General features: G+C 44.5%; 1 protein-coding gene across 2 annotated transcripts in view; it reads right to left on the bottom strand.

Moving 5' to 3' along the window:
- Positions 1–15,144, bottom strand: part of LOC135369847 (putative N-acetylated-alpha-linked acidic dipeptidase) — a 23,434-nt gene extending 8,290 nt beyond the window's left edge. Inside the window, exons 1-9 of one of the 2 annotated variants that reach the window (XM_064603402.1) lie at positions 15,028–15,144; positions 3,724–3,913; positions 3,428–3,618; positions 3,183–3,323; positions 2,750–2,876; positions 2,535–2,657; positions 778–946; positions 168–267; positions 3–95 (exon numbers count right to left, since the gene is read on the bottom strand). In XM_064603402.1, coding sequence (XP_064459472.1) covers positions 3–95; positions 168–267; positions 778–946; positions 2,535–2,657; positions 2,750–2,876; positions 3,183–3,323; positions 3,428–3,618; positions 3,724–3,876 — 1,097 coding nt within the window. In that variant the 5' untranslated portion in view covers positions 3,877–3,913; positions 15,028–15,144. The remainder of the gene's footprint in view (positions 1–2; positions 96–167; positions 268–777; positions 947–2,534; positions 2,658–2,749; positions 2,877–3,182; positions 3,324–3,427; positions 3,619–3,723; positions 3,914–15,027) is intronic. The other variant, XM_064603401.1, reaches the window with a different exon arrangement.

Here is a 15,144-nt window from a genome sequence, read left to right as displayed (position 1 = left end):
ACATGTCGTGACTGGTTTTATATCCTGGGCCAACGTTATACGTGATGTTCAGCTTTCCTTGCCATTCAACTGGGGCCATACTTCCGGACATGTTGCTGAAAGGGCGACGGAGACATTGTAGCCTTCATCGTGGCTTTGGCAATGTTCTGGTGATCTAATACACATACTTTAACAGCTCTTGGGCATCATTATAGCTCACAGGTTGTACTGGAATTGTTGGCAGTGCCATGCTGCCCCTGTCCGCACTGGGTGGTGCATACATCCCCACTGAAATTGAAACGTAATAGTATTAAAGAAGCCATTCAGCAAAGGAGCATTCCCTGAAGGCTTCAGGTAAATGCTGAGAATCTGTCAACCCTATATCTACAGATCATCTGGGTTCCAACGAGCAAGAGGGCATTCTTCACATGATAGATCGAGGAAAATGTTGCTCAGGTGCGGAATGGAAGGTTGAACAGAAGTGACTGACTATAAGCGTGAACTATTTAGGAACTGTGAGTAATAAGAATAATTAGCAGACACAATGAATAACGGGGGTCCATAGTACCCCTGGATTTACAAAATTTATTTCACTCTCTTTTTCAACATTACGCGACCTTGGGAAAGGACTGCCCTATTGCCCTGTTTTCGGGCAGCACTTTGTGCCCTCAGTACTTCCTGGTCGTAGGCTTGAGAATTTTCAGACTTGCGGGAGTGCAACACATATCTTCCTATGCAAAATGAAACCTATGACTTGAGAAGACCTGGATGAACAAGCAACTATTCGACTATGGTTACCGGATGATGGCAGAAAGGGGGTGCTAGGGTCTCCAGGGTACGGCTTGAGACTTCCTCTCGTTATTGCGTCACCAGGTAATTTCAGTTCGCTCATTTCCTCCGCGGACGAAGCAAATGGGTCGGAGTACAGCACCACTGCTGCCACCCCATTTTCTTGCGCGAGTCTGACCTGGAGATAAGAAGCACGACAGCAGAAAATTGCTGCAATGTACAATAATACATTCCTGAGGAGCAACAATGTGCTTCATTTTGGTTTACTGTCCACCAACAGCTTATAGCAACATGAGAAATGGATGTGGTCACAGAAACAAAGAAATTGGTGATTACTTATAGCAGCGTTGCACATAAAGTATTCACACTGTATTTATATACTGTGAGGAAGAAATCGATGACAAGCCAAAGCTTAAAGCCAAGTGCAAGCTTGAGGGGCGCGAGCCTCATTGTCGATTTCTTTCTCACAATGTTACAGTAAAACCCGCGGATAACGATATCTCGTATAATGATATCGCTCGTAAAACAATGGTTTATGATTTTACCGTCAAAATATACATTGTTTGGATGGGGAAATGACCCGCGTACAGCGATAGAGACCGCGGTTCCGAGTACTCGTATAACGATGTTAGACGCTGTCCTGTGCGCGTAACCTTGCGGCGAAAATCGCTGTGATAAGATACAGTAACTCGATTATACGAGTCCCACGGGGTAGAGGAAAAACTTCTTATCATCCGAAATTCGTATCAAAATCGCCGTGATAAGATACAGTAACTCGATGATACGAGTCCCACGGGGTAGAGGAAAAACTTCTTATCATCCGAAATTCGTATCAAAATAATTCAACCAAAATAATAATTGAGGCAAGAAAATAGACAGCGACTGTCCATTTTCCAATACTGTCAGTGAAAGAGGTGGTTTTGCACCCACGAGTCGCGCGACAGTGTTCTAAAGCGAGCTTCTCCTAAAGCACACAGGCGTAAGGTGAAGCTGACTTGTGGAATGGTGACGCGTAATGTTGCCAGAAGTTGTCCTGATATGTTCCCTGCTTCCCTCCACGAGTTGTGGTCGCTGTTTTCCAAAGCCAGTGCGATGTTACACAGCTTCGAGGCTTTTTTTCCCTTTTGCTACACGCGGTGTGGCCCGCGACTTTTCGGGATGCGCTATTTACGTCAACCCTCGTTTAACGATGTACCCCATATAGCGATGGAATTCGCGATTGCCGTCAGTATCGTTATACGCGTGTTTCACTGTAATCGGAAATAACTACTTGCAGACCAGGAACTTAACCACCATTGAAGTACTCCGCTTCTGAACTCACACGAAGTCATTGTCTCACTGGAATTGAATTTCCAGAAGCTTTTTTAATCCTTTTTCTTTTGAGCTGCATTTTGAATTTTTTAACAACAAAAAAGTCGCAGGCTGTGACTTTTTGCCCCACGTGCCTTTTTGTGACTTTTTTAAAAAGTCACAAAAAGTCACCCCACAGCTCTAAAATTGTAAGAAAATCCAAACTGAGACCTTCAAACTAATGTGATGAGGCAACTCTTCAGTTTCGAACATATACTTCAACAAATGTGTCAGCCAGTGGCTGAGTCTTGATACTTCACGAACCATCCTAATATATTACAGGAAATATGTTGTTGTTGTTATATCGTATCGAAACGCAACAGACAGTAACAACAGGTCTGGGTAGTACAATCACTTTCTCTCTGCATTACTGAACACACCCGTATTTGTGCATGGATCCAATGAAACCTCCTTACTTTGTCTCCTGGATGTATTTTCCCATATCTTATGATGGCAATGGTGTTCTTGAGAGCAATATTTCTTGAGCGAAGTAGATCAAAGTCAGCGGGTGTGCCGTAGTTTGCATACACAGGCTTGCCCTAGAAACAATGATGATTATATGATGATGACATATGATGACAATGATGACATATTATAACAGCTTTCTCATAATATCTAGAACCGACATTACTTTCACTTTCCCACTTGCTGAGTAGGCAGAGTATGGTCCCATTTCTGAGGTGGTTTCGAGCCCTGTTGCGGATGTATTGAATAGGATAGAGCTGCCTTTCACAATTCTGACTTCATTTGAATGGTTTCTGGAAAGGAATTTTGATGTTTCAAATGAGAGAGAGAGAAAGAAAAAAAAGCATCAAAGTCTAATTCTGAAGATCTGTGTTGTGCATTAAACATACTGTGAGTTTAGAAAGGCAAAATACTTATCAACACTTATCAATACTCCTGCAACTTATCAGTTCTGAGCTGATCATTCTTCACATGCAGTAATGTGACAAAATATCGCAGAACCTACCTAAAATCATCCCCAAATATAATTTATACGACCTCAACATCAAGTTTTATAAAACGTCCTTCATCTATCAATGCAACAATGTTAATTTACTTACGTGTCTGGATAAGATAGCAGTGGATGGAATGATTCTATTCGAGCATTTTCAATGCCATAATTCCTCCACGTCTGTTCAATTCTAATTGCAAGCTTTTCGCTTTTCTCAGTTCCAGCAACATGATTATTTGTTGTCATGATCCTTCAGTTGATGAAAAGAAAAACAACGCATAAAACACTTACCAAGCCTGCACGTCTTATCACACCTCCTGTTGAAGCCATCTTACTGAGCCGAAAACGCCTTACTTTAACCAGTTGTCCAGGTTTGCCTTATCCACATTGTGTACGAGCATCTCGGCAAAATCTTCCTTAAAGGTGAACACATCATGGCGCATGGTACAACCAGATAAATTTTGTTCTATAACTTCCCGTACGCCTTTCCTCATGAGATAGCCTATGATTAGGCCCAACAGGAATATACAGCTGGGTATGAGCACCTGAAAGACAATATTTTTATTGAATTTTTTTTTCAATTGAATTCAATTGAATTTTTTAACTCGCAAAATGTATTCCTTTAGGTACAAGGTGAAACAGTTTCGCACCCGTAACACCTTTCCCTTTGTGCCTGCAAACCATCCAGTGGGGTAGGACTGTACCATCACTTGCGGTCCGTCAGGTGATAGGTCCATGTCCACATTGTCCGTGTCCGCATCCCATTTGGTGTACGCCTTTTTGCCGCGTATGTATTCTGTCATAGCCCCAGCATGTGATTGGCCTACATAAAAGGGGTTCCTGGTAAAGGTCAACCGTAATTTCAAAAGGAGAAGCATCCCGGTCTGCGTCCTTATGCTCTGCATAATCGTAGATTGATGACAGGAACGTGTATTATATAAAAATATGTACAAAATAAAAAGAAATGTCAGCAAAGAGATAGCAAAAAAAATGCTTCACAATATGGCCCACTACGCTATCATATATATGATAGCGTAATTAAAGTATGTACAAATTAAAAATAAATATCAGCCAAAGAGATAGCAAGAAATGCTGTAGAATGCGGCTACCTATACAACAGATACATTTACACAGATTTTCTGGTTTATGAATTATAGAATACAGATATTACAGTGTAATTAAAGTCGCTGTGAAGTGATATTTAGGACTGCTCGAAACCCAAGCGATCCGTCCGTAGCGCCCATGGAAAATATTTTCGCTGAGCCTTTTATGACTGTACAATTCAATTTACTAAGAGAGCCATGACAAGTCTTGTCTTGTGAGGAGTGGAGCCTCGGAGACACGGCCTGATCTGCTGCCATGACGTAGGAAGCAAAGTGTGACGTAGGAGCACCGTACGGCACTCCCATTGGACCCCATTGCGTCACGAAGTGACGACAGCCCCACTCATTCTCTTACGGCGCCATGAAAGAATTGAGAGATTTCTAGAGTGCGCGTTTGTTTAAGCTGCGATCGCTGTTTTTATGCACCAAGAACGGTCGTTGTTACACGTGGAAAACGCCGCAGCCAAAACCAAACAAACAAAAAGACAAAAACCAAGAAACAAAAATATAAGAGGTCTTCCACTGCTCCTTTAAAATTTCAAACCTGGCGCTGTGCGCGAGACACTGCGCGAGAGAAATAAAATTCCAAAGCGCTCCTGTAAAGCTCGCTTTCATTATTGCGCGCTTGTATACAGGCGAAGCAAACACCATGCGGCTCGCGATTCCGCGCGCGCCGACCTAGCCAATGGCTGACCCGAGCTCCAGCTACGTCACGTATTCATGAGTACGCTCACGTGATAGGCGTGACGTACCTCTGAAATAGCTGGGCGAGAAGGAAGCTATGGTGAGAAACCAATATTAAATGTGCACAGGTAGACTTCTTTCTATCGAGTTTCTTCAGATTATAGATTTTTTTTTTACATCTTTAATACGCGGACGACCGCTTTAAATGAGGCGTGCAACTCTCACGCTAGCGGTCAACAACACGGCTGTACACCTCAAAAAATAAGCGAAATAGTTGGCTAGATACACTCTGGGAAGCGTTACTTCCGAGACATGATATCGGAAGCGCCAGTCATTCCTGTTCGCGGAAGCACGCCACCTGTACAAACGCACAACTGCCGCTTTTTGCTCAGTCCCCCTGCATCATGTTAAGTTGTAATGATGCAAAATATAATATTTCTTTTTCCGTACAAGGCCACCTTCGCTGCAAGAGGATCCAATTTTCTACGCCATTGTTAACTCCTTTGCTGTACAACACGGACGTAATAGTCGTATTATGCGTCTATTCGACATAACGAAGTTCGAAATATCACGACCCGTTTAGTACGTCACTGAAAACCTTGCATTAGCTACCATTCCCGAAAACTTGCCTAAAGCTAGCGTGAAATCGTTTCGCAACAAAGAACTGCTTCTCACAGAGGGAAAGACTGTCACTGTTTTTCTCAGCCTCTGGAGCGCTCTCATGCCTCTTATCACATCTGTGGCTTCACGCAAGTTTACAGGCGCGGTTTAAGTGGGCAATAAAAAAAGAGGAAGCATAAAGAAGGACATTGAATGCAAACGGCTGTTGAACGCTGCCTCTGACAGGAGAGTGCAGATGTCGCTCGAAGAATAAGTCATGCCTGTAAAGCCAGGCTCACGTACGGAGAGGCACGTTCGCCTGGTATAGCCTAAAGAGCAAGACCGAGCAAGCACTTCTGAAGAAGCGTCGTACGTACCGGATGCCTTTCGTTCCATAATATACTTTGTGAATCAGTCAATAAGGAACGGCAGGTGACTAATATAGTTTCTTATACAGTCAAACTCCTTTATAGCGAACACCCTTTTAACGAAAATACCACTACAGCAAATTTTTTTTGCGGTCCCACTGGAGCCTATAGGTCCAATAATGGACATCCTTTTTAACGAAAATACCTTTACTGCGAATTTTTTTTGCTGTCCCCTGAGTTTCGTTGTAAAGGAGTTTGACTGTAACGCACAAAATTAAAAACGGAAATTTTACATCTCCTGTTTCGGATGAAGCGGGCCAGGGCGTTTCTTGTTCCGCCGGCCTGAACTCTATATGACAGCTCATCGCATTATTATTGGTTGAGCTTTGTTAAGCTTTGTTCGATGAATTGTATGATGGCAGCTGCCTCACCCACTACAACGCTTGTTTGATGAGATGCCCATTTCGAGCCCTTCCCGTTTCCTTCTATTCCATCTATTATTCAGACCTCGCGACTTCTGTGTTTCTCGTAACCTCCTTACCACGATGCCCGGTTATCTCGAGACGCACTGCTGAGACAGAGATATTTCGTGAGACTTCCCGACACCAGCTTCATCAGCAGACACCAACTTCCAGAGATTCCGCGCAAAAAATTCCCTCGAGGTATTTCTAAGGGGTAGCTAGTCAGAGTCCAGAGACGCACAACCACAGTGAAGTACACGCAGCGAGACTCTCAACTGTTCATTGACACACGCTTTCATGCAGTGGACTGCATTTCATCAGGTGTGAAAGAAATTTTGGAATATTTTCTTTTACACCCGATTTTGCTTTCTCTTACACATCTTCACTACGGGTATACTTCAAAAATTCCCACGTTGAAACACAGCTCCAACCACAGGGCGTGGCCTTCTGCAGCATCCAGATGTCGTGCTTGACGAGTTAAAAAAGAAGAAGAAGAAGAAGAAGAAGAAGAAGAAAAAGAAACTTCGTGTTCTACTGCCTTTTATTTACATATTAAGAAGCTGCTCTCAGCGACACGGAATACATGTTGTCGTGCTACTCGAGTTTGTCACGTTCAAACAGAGCTCGTTTTCCATGCTCATTGCTTAAAACGAACTGCACAGCACGAATGCAGCAAGCGCGCGAACTTTGTCGTCATAAAAATAACGTTGTATAAGGTATATATGCGTACTTCGCCGTTTAATATGTTGCGTTATACGAAGGTACAATATCTAGGCCTCGTTAAAAAAGGGTACTTCTCAATTTTCTCCTCTGTACAGCTTCAGACGCAGCCGAATATATTGCGCGGGGGAACTCGCGATGAAGAAAGCAGGCTGACCCTCTGGTCGGTCACGGCACGGACGAGACCCTGGATTGGATGGGAACAGCACGCAACTGCTGCAACCGTTGTACTCTATCTGATACGCATAATAGACGGGTGCACCGGAAATACTGAGTCACGCGAAGCAGCGACGCCTACGAGCAGAGTAAATTTTCCTATGCCTTGTTGCATGAGCAGAGAACGGCGCAAAAGGGCAGTCAGCAGGTCCGCGATGGGAAAAAGACGCGAAATATATAGAAACAACTGCAGCTTTCTACTTTTTTTTTTTTGTTTTGTTATCTAAATATTTATGAGAAGTATTTATTATTTATTGAAAACGGTAGGAGCAACTTATTTATTTACACATGGTAGACAAGACTTTCGTGCACGAGACTGCACTTCTTCGCGTAACAAAAATATGAACATGGTGGCACATATAGTTGACGGGGGAGTTTTAGCACGGGAGGGTAACAGAGTGATGGAAAGGATACAAATACAAATAAAAATCGAAAGAACATCATTGGCCGGTTTCACGTCTGTTCAGGCAGGGAGGACCCAGAGACCCCCTGGACATTCATTTATATATATATATATATATATATATATATATTGAGAAGCTCATCGTACATGATGATAAACAGCGGTAAAATCAATATTTTCTGCATAATAGTTTTCGTGCAAAAAATCGAGAAAATCCGGCCCTGAATTCGAGTGTTTCCGTTTTGCCGTGTTTGCACGCGTATATCTTCAGAGTTTTAAAAGACATTGTAGTGATTTTTTTTGTTTGTGTGTGTGTGTGCTTTAGTGTGCTTACAGGGCAGCAGTCCGAGCGCAAATTTTGGCGCGCAGGTTCAACACTATGTGCTTTAAAAAAATGGCGAACATGCTCTCTCGCGCGGTTGTCGTCCGTACAAGCAACTGTCCTATGAAGGTCAGTGTCATCAGCATAAAGACGCAGAGTTGCGCCGTGACCAATTGCAGCTGGGATGTTGTTGATATGTAGATTAAACAACAAGGGTCCCAGGACTGAATATCCGTATAACCCTTGGGATGTCAGGAACATGCGTACGAAATATCTCGTTCTAAAACTGCGCAGATTTTATTCAAATGAATTTACTACGAAGCGAGCGCTTCGCCTGTGTGAAGTGAGAGTGCCATGGTGTCTCAATCACGACCTACTAGATTATAGAGACCGTGTCATACGGGCCCTTTCCCAGCGCCGCATTTGGAGGCTATAGCGGCGGCGCTACTCATCGGCCCGGTTATTGCTTCCTCAATTTCTACAATACTCTGTACTTTAGCTTACCGTAGTATTTGTGTACAAGCGGTGGATGTCCCACGAGAGATGCTTCTTTCTAAAGTTGATGATCTTCATCATTCTACGCGTTTTCATAGGAACTGTTGCTGTCGTCTGCTACGGTAATCGTGCGTCCGCTTCTGCGCGTGCAAAATTCAAATTTCCATCGTCCAACCACGATGCAAATCTCGCGGGCCGATGAGTAGCGCCCCTTGCTGATCGTGCAGACGGGCTCCTCATTGGATTTGCCGATTATGACATGGTCGCTACAATCTAGTAGGTCGTGGTCTCAACTCTAGATCCCTCCGCATAGGGTGAAGGGCGTCGTCTGCTACGAATTTCAGCCATGTTGACTCCCACGCAAAGCTCGCGATACGTTCACAAAAGTACGCTCTAGCGACACACTGTATTTTAGAGTTGAGTAAATTCGTAGCAAATGAGGTTTGAAAAAGTGGGGGGACAACATTCGGTGACGTCACGGTGTCCTCCTCCGGACCTAACCGCCTTAGTATGCAACACGGTTTCGGTTTACTATTATTGCCACCATTTACTAATTAATTACTCGCGCAAAATGCGTGCGAATGTTGTACTCGGTATCGTGGTGGCGCTTCCTGTTTGGTATGATGCTCACAGCTCACCCAACTTGTTTTTGAATATTTGCAAAGACCCCCTTTAAACGGCGTGACGTAGTCTTTAAAAATGTACGTCAGGCCTGGCCTCTCTGCGCCTGCGGCGATTGGCTGGAGCGGACATCTGTACGTCATATTCCCACTTGGGGAGGTACAGAGGAGGCATTGGGCAATCCTTCTATATATCTAGATGGCGTTGTTCTGACACGGTGGTCAGACTGCGGTTAACATCACCACGCGAACATCACCTGATTGGCACTCCCACGCGTGTCACGAAGTGACGTCAACCTCACTCACTCTCTTACGGGGTTCCTGAAAGGAGTGCGAGGGCCCCGCCCGTGTGCTACAAGTTACCCAAAAATACTATTCTGCCAATGCTTTTCTTGTGTGCGCGCATGATATCTGTATTTGCTCTGCTCCTTTAGCTATAAGCTGGACACCCCCTGTTTGTACTGTCGGACGGCCGAGTTACGCTTGTATATGCAATATCCTACGCGGTGCGCCGATAGCGGAAGGTATATTCATAGCGCGTAAGTGGCTTTGAGATAGGTCGATTGAAGCTGTACCTCCGTCGACTGACGAGACATGCAGCTGAAGCAATTCGATCGCAACCGCGCCGTGCCATCTCATTGCTATGGTTGGCTGGTTGGTGTCGTTTTATTGCCGAGCGTTCCGCGTGCACATGCGGCGGCGTGTTGCACGAGGAAGCCGTGTATTATGGGCCGACTTCACAGCGAACTGTGCCGGCATTTCTCCTTGCTTTGCACTGTGCCGGCGGTACTCCTTTTCCCCAAAAACCATTGAAGAATGGAATAAGTTACACTGGACGGCCATTGACATCAAATTGACCAAGAGCACATATTTATACGTAGACCGTTGCATTCGGAGACTATTTGCGAAGTTCAGTGACAATTTGCAGTTCTGAGGAGTAAATGTCGGGGTTAGGGGACTAAAATGGGGAGTAACTGCAGCCTATAGGGGACTAGAAACTGCGATTACTCCCCTTTTCTACTCCTTCTTTCTTCTACTCTTTTTTCTACTCCTTCTACTCCTTTCTACTCCTTCTACTCCTTTTTTCTTCTTCTTAGAGTGTACCTATCAGTCAAGAAACGGTTGTGTGTGAGAAATGCAATGCGAGAGAAAGGGAGTTTGAAAGAGCAAAGTGCCTGTCGCTCGCTTGCTGATCTTCCATAGCGCACGTACGTAAGCGAGCGCGGAAAAATCCAACGGCTGACGATGCACTCTAACGAATAAAGCTATCATTGCTTCGACGTATTTTTCATGAAGCAACAAAGACGATTAGACGTTATATTGACGTCGCAGGGACGTCCACGTCCGTCGCTAGAAGACCAAGCACAACTCTCTCGAACGTCAAATAACCTTTTCCGCAAGGCACACCTCGAAAACAATACGTTCTCACAGCGTCGCACATTCATCTGCTGCAACCATTTCCGGCGAAAAGGCCTCTCGGACAGCTAACTCGGATGAAGGACAATTACACGTCGCTATATCCGAGTGCGTCGCAACTACAACTAGAAGGGGAAAGGGAGGAACAACGAGACTGGGGACGACAACTAAGTACCGTTCTTTTCTGCGCCGACGAAAATCGATGGGAAATGAGATAGGTAAGAAGAGCACTCGGTGGCTCTAGCATACACAGCTCCCAAGCAGCACAATGTACTGAAAGTCGAGTGCAATAGGGGTGGACGGGTAGGTGGAAGGCCTTGAACAACAGACTCGTGAAACTAAAGAACATTGATAAGACACATACCGGCCACCCCTATTGCATTCGACTTTCAGTACATTGTGCTGCTTGGGAGACGAGAGTGCCCCAAGCAGCACAATGTACTGAAAGTCGAGTGCAATAGGGGTGGACGGGTAGGTGGAAGGCCTTGAACAGACTCGTGAAACTAAAGAACATCCATAAGGCACATACCGGCCACCCCTATTGCACTCGGCTTTCAGTACATTGTGCTGTTTGGGAGAGTGCCCCAAGCAGCACAATGTACTGAAAGTCAAGTGCAATAGGGGTGGACGGGTAGGTGGAAGGCCTTGAACAGACCCGTGAAACTAAAGAACATTGATAAGACACATACCGGCCACCCCTATTGCACTCGACTTTCAGTACATTGTGCTGCTTGGGAGACGAGAGTGCCCCAAGCCGCACAATGTACTGAAAGTCGAGTGCAATAGGGGTGGACGGGTAGGTGGAGGCCTTGAACAGACCCGTGAAACTAAAGAACACTGATAGGACACAAACCGGCCACCCGTATTGCACTCGACTTTCAGTACATTGTGCTGCTTGGGAGACGAGAGTGCCCCAAGCAGCACAATGTACTGAAAGTCAAGTGCAATACGGGTGGTCGGGTAAGCGGAGGCCTTGAACAGACCCGTGAAACTAAGGAACACTGATAAGACACATACCGTCCACCCCTATTGCACTCGGCTTTCAGTACATTGTGCTGCTTGGGGCTCTTCTGTGCATCGGAGCGCGATACCATCTGCAACCAGTGACTAAACACACCTGCACGCGCGGTGTTGGGACGAGGTTTCCCCGAAAGACGCATACACGTACGTTCATTTCCCCACTATAACATTAGAGCATCACAACCTTATAAAGTGTGGGACAAGGCCACGAGGCAGTGACAAACAGAAGGCTATCTCGTCGGGTTTCCTGGAGCTTTTGCTCAACCTGTAGCTGATAGCGTTACGAAGGGCGCGCTGTGTATAAGCGTTTTACAATACAGTCAAACTCCTTTACAACAAAACTCAGGGGACAGCAAAAAAAATTCGCAGTAAAGGTATTTTCGTTAAAAAGGATGTCTATTATTGGACCTATAGGCTCCAGCGGGACCGCAAAAAAAATTTGCTGTAGTGGTATTTTCGTTAAAAAGGTGTTCGCTATAAAGGAGTTTGACTGTATTTACCATTTCTATAGAGTGTCGTATAAATAATTTACGCATCATCTTCCGGGTTTTTTCTAGCAGTACGGATGTCTCCAGAATTTTCGTTCTCGGGTGTTCTATATTCTCGGTTCTATTGGTGTTCCATAGGGGGGGCACCCATATTGGCAACTTTTCTGGCTTTTTTTTTACCTTTCTGACAGACAATTTGGAAGGGTGTTGCAAGATTTTGGGGGTGCTGGTAAAAACACTGCCTAGAAGTCCCCTCCACCCCCCACCCCCAACTTTTTTCCACAATACTCCACGAAACTGATGCCACAAAAAGAGTAAGAAAGCAAGTTCGTCTTCTGTTGTACATGCTATTAATGAAGCTGGATATCTACCTTTGCTCCGAATAGAATTGCACCGTAATCCTCCGCCCTGTATAGCTCTAAATCCGTTACGTATTTTTGTCGATCAATCAATCAATTGTATTTCATTCGTTCATACAATACCATACAATTCACGTAAAACTGAAAGAACCAGAGGGAAATTTCCGGAAAGGGAAAGTTTTGTTGCGGACTTTCGTCGCAAGAGAGATGCAACCGTGGCCTTGGAGCAGCAGAGAAGACTACGAGGAACTTCCGCCACCATTCCAGAGCCTTATCATAAGACGGAACATATCGTATACGACCGTATATAACCGTATCGTATACGTTTGTACGAGAACCCGAACATAATTCCTTTTCGTTAAACACAAAATAAAAACTATCTGGCTTGAATCCTAGCTCTGAACCCCAGTTTCTTGGTTTTTCCGTATTCATGCTTTAAACGCAACAGTGTTGGGCTTTTACGCGTTCCAAGGTGTTCGTGCGCCTTACTTCGTCGCTGCTGCCACGTTGACGTCACCAGTATGGTGGAAAACGGCAAGCACGGTAGGTCAAGTTTCGGTTCCAAAGCTGTGTTTGGTTTCTCGCTTCGCACGACAATCTCGCCTTTCTCAGCCGAATCCACTCAACATGCCGTGTAGCTTAATAGCACCGGAAACACAATTTTGTAAAAAATAATAATAATAATAATAATAAACGAAAAAAGAAACATACAAAGAAACAAACGAAGATATTTCGATGAATTAAGCAGGATTACGGTAGTAGGATGCCCAAGCAGTACAACATCTTGGCCGAATATTGGCAATACCGGCTCAATATTTGGCGTCTATTGCCAATATTGTACCAATATTGGACTAAGATGTTGTGCTGCTTGGGTGTATACGCGGAAAAGGCACCCTTTCCTTGCGTTTGGGTTGAGTTTTAAGGAGTAGTTATGTCCTGCCCACTCCGTTGTGTTAGCAGTCTCATTCCTCATCCTCAAAGAAATGATGCAATTTTCAGAGATATTTCGTCATGGTTTCTCGACATGTTTACTCCTATACAAGGAAATATACACGCGCAATTTTGGCTGCAAAACCTCTTCAGATAATCTAGTTGTCATTATGTATATACGTATCCATTTTCCTCCTGTAGAAGCCCGCGTTCGTTTCCCAATGTCAGCGCTCGAGACCTGTACAATGACATGGTTGCCGCATATGAAACGCGGCTAATGGAGGTATAGGGTTGCAGACGTGCCCCCGCAGGCATTCCTCGCTTCATTGCAGTGGTAATTATAGTGTGAAAGGAGTTATCCGATGTAATCGCTACAGGTTCTGAATTGCGATGCCCAAGGGGGTCCACGAACGCCTTTAACGCAATGCACGCGTGAGGTTAAGGTCGTATAACCACGCGTTCAAGAACTGCAAGGAAGAAGTAAAAGGATGCCCTCACCTCTGCGACGAGGCAATTTCATTTGTCTACACTCCATGGTCCTATGGGAAAGAGCATGTGTAACTACTGGACGACTAATTAGCTGAAATTCATTAATTAACTTATTATAATTAGATGTTTTCTTGGAAATGCGCTAGGTTGCAGATGTGGAGATGCTCAAAATTTTGAAACATTAACAATGAGAATAAACGGTTTCTGAGCATTAGACAAGTAAAAGTACTGCTACGATTGGTCATGTTCCATTGCCTCGATGGCAAAGTCTCAGTTATGTACAGGATGTGGCAGCTTACCCAGTCGCGGAAGTAGTACAATTAAACCTCCTATCCTTGAACTCCGACGATGTGTGAATAAAAGACCCGTACCAGAAACTGTGTCCCTTCATTTGTCTTACAAACTTGAAGTGAGAACAAAGGGAACAATCGAATGCAGTCGAGAAGGAAGACCCGCTCGAAGAGCGAAACGCGCCTATATGCCACCATAGTTGAAAAAAGTATAGTTTTCATTATTGCACCCTGGTATTTGTGAAATCACATTACGTTCAAAAGTTAAACCGTTGAGTAAAAGTATGCTATATGCCCTCCAGTTCTCCTTGGTTTGCACATAAAAATAGCGCACTTGTGATACAAAATGTGTAAATATCAGACTATATTCTAGCGTCGTCTGCACGTTGCGCGAACAACGTAATTGCGCGGACTATGCAATGAAGTCACTTTTGTCGTTTAAAGACTCCCTAGGTTTTGTTTTACTGGTCAATATTTATTTGATCTCATTTTATTCTTACATTACAAGTTTATAACATGTTTTGTTTCTTTCCACTGCAGGTGTTTCGATGCTTGCCAGCAAATGCACACGGTTGTTTTATGTCACATCACACAAAACAGAAGCATTGTACAAACTTTCGTCGTATGTTGTCCTACAGATTGTTCTGCGCTGGTCAAGTGTAACCGTGCAGATGCGCTGCGTACTGCCCGAGGTAGGAGATGGCGATTGGCCGGTGTCAATGGCCAAACACAGTAGAAAAGCTTGGATATTGCAATGCGGCCACATCGCACAAGACTTGAGGGAACGTCTTAGTACAAAATGTCTTATACTTATTTAATAAGTAACGTGCTTTCCCCTTGGGAAGGCACTCAAACAGGGTCTTCCCACAGGGAAGTTGTGTATACCTTCGGTAATACCACTTCATGAGCATAGACTCGATGTCCGGTACGAATATGGAACGAAAGGATAGGAGTCGACAAGCCACTCTACCTTGATAGAAGTCTTGATATCAAGGCTCAAGGCAACAAACAGGGGTTCGCGGAACACACGGACAAACAGTCAAGTACAACCCCTCCTGCCGCGACGCGTTATTTCATCTATCTGCCG

This window comes from Ornithodoros turicata, chromosome 10 (assembly GCF_037126465.1).
Source record: "Ornithodoros turicata isolate Travis chromosome 10, ASM3712646v1, whole genome shotgun sequence".
NCBI classification, from domain to species: Eukaryota; Metazoa; Arthropoda; class Arachnida; order Ixodida; family Argasidae; genus Ornithodoros; species Ornithodoros turicata.
Note: the sequence above shows the minus strand (reverse complement) of the source record. Positions and strands in the feature narration are given on the sequence as shown.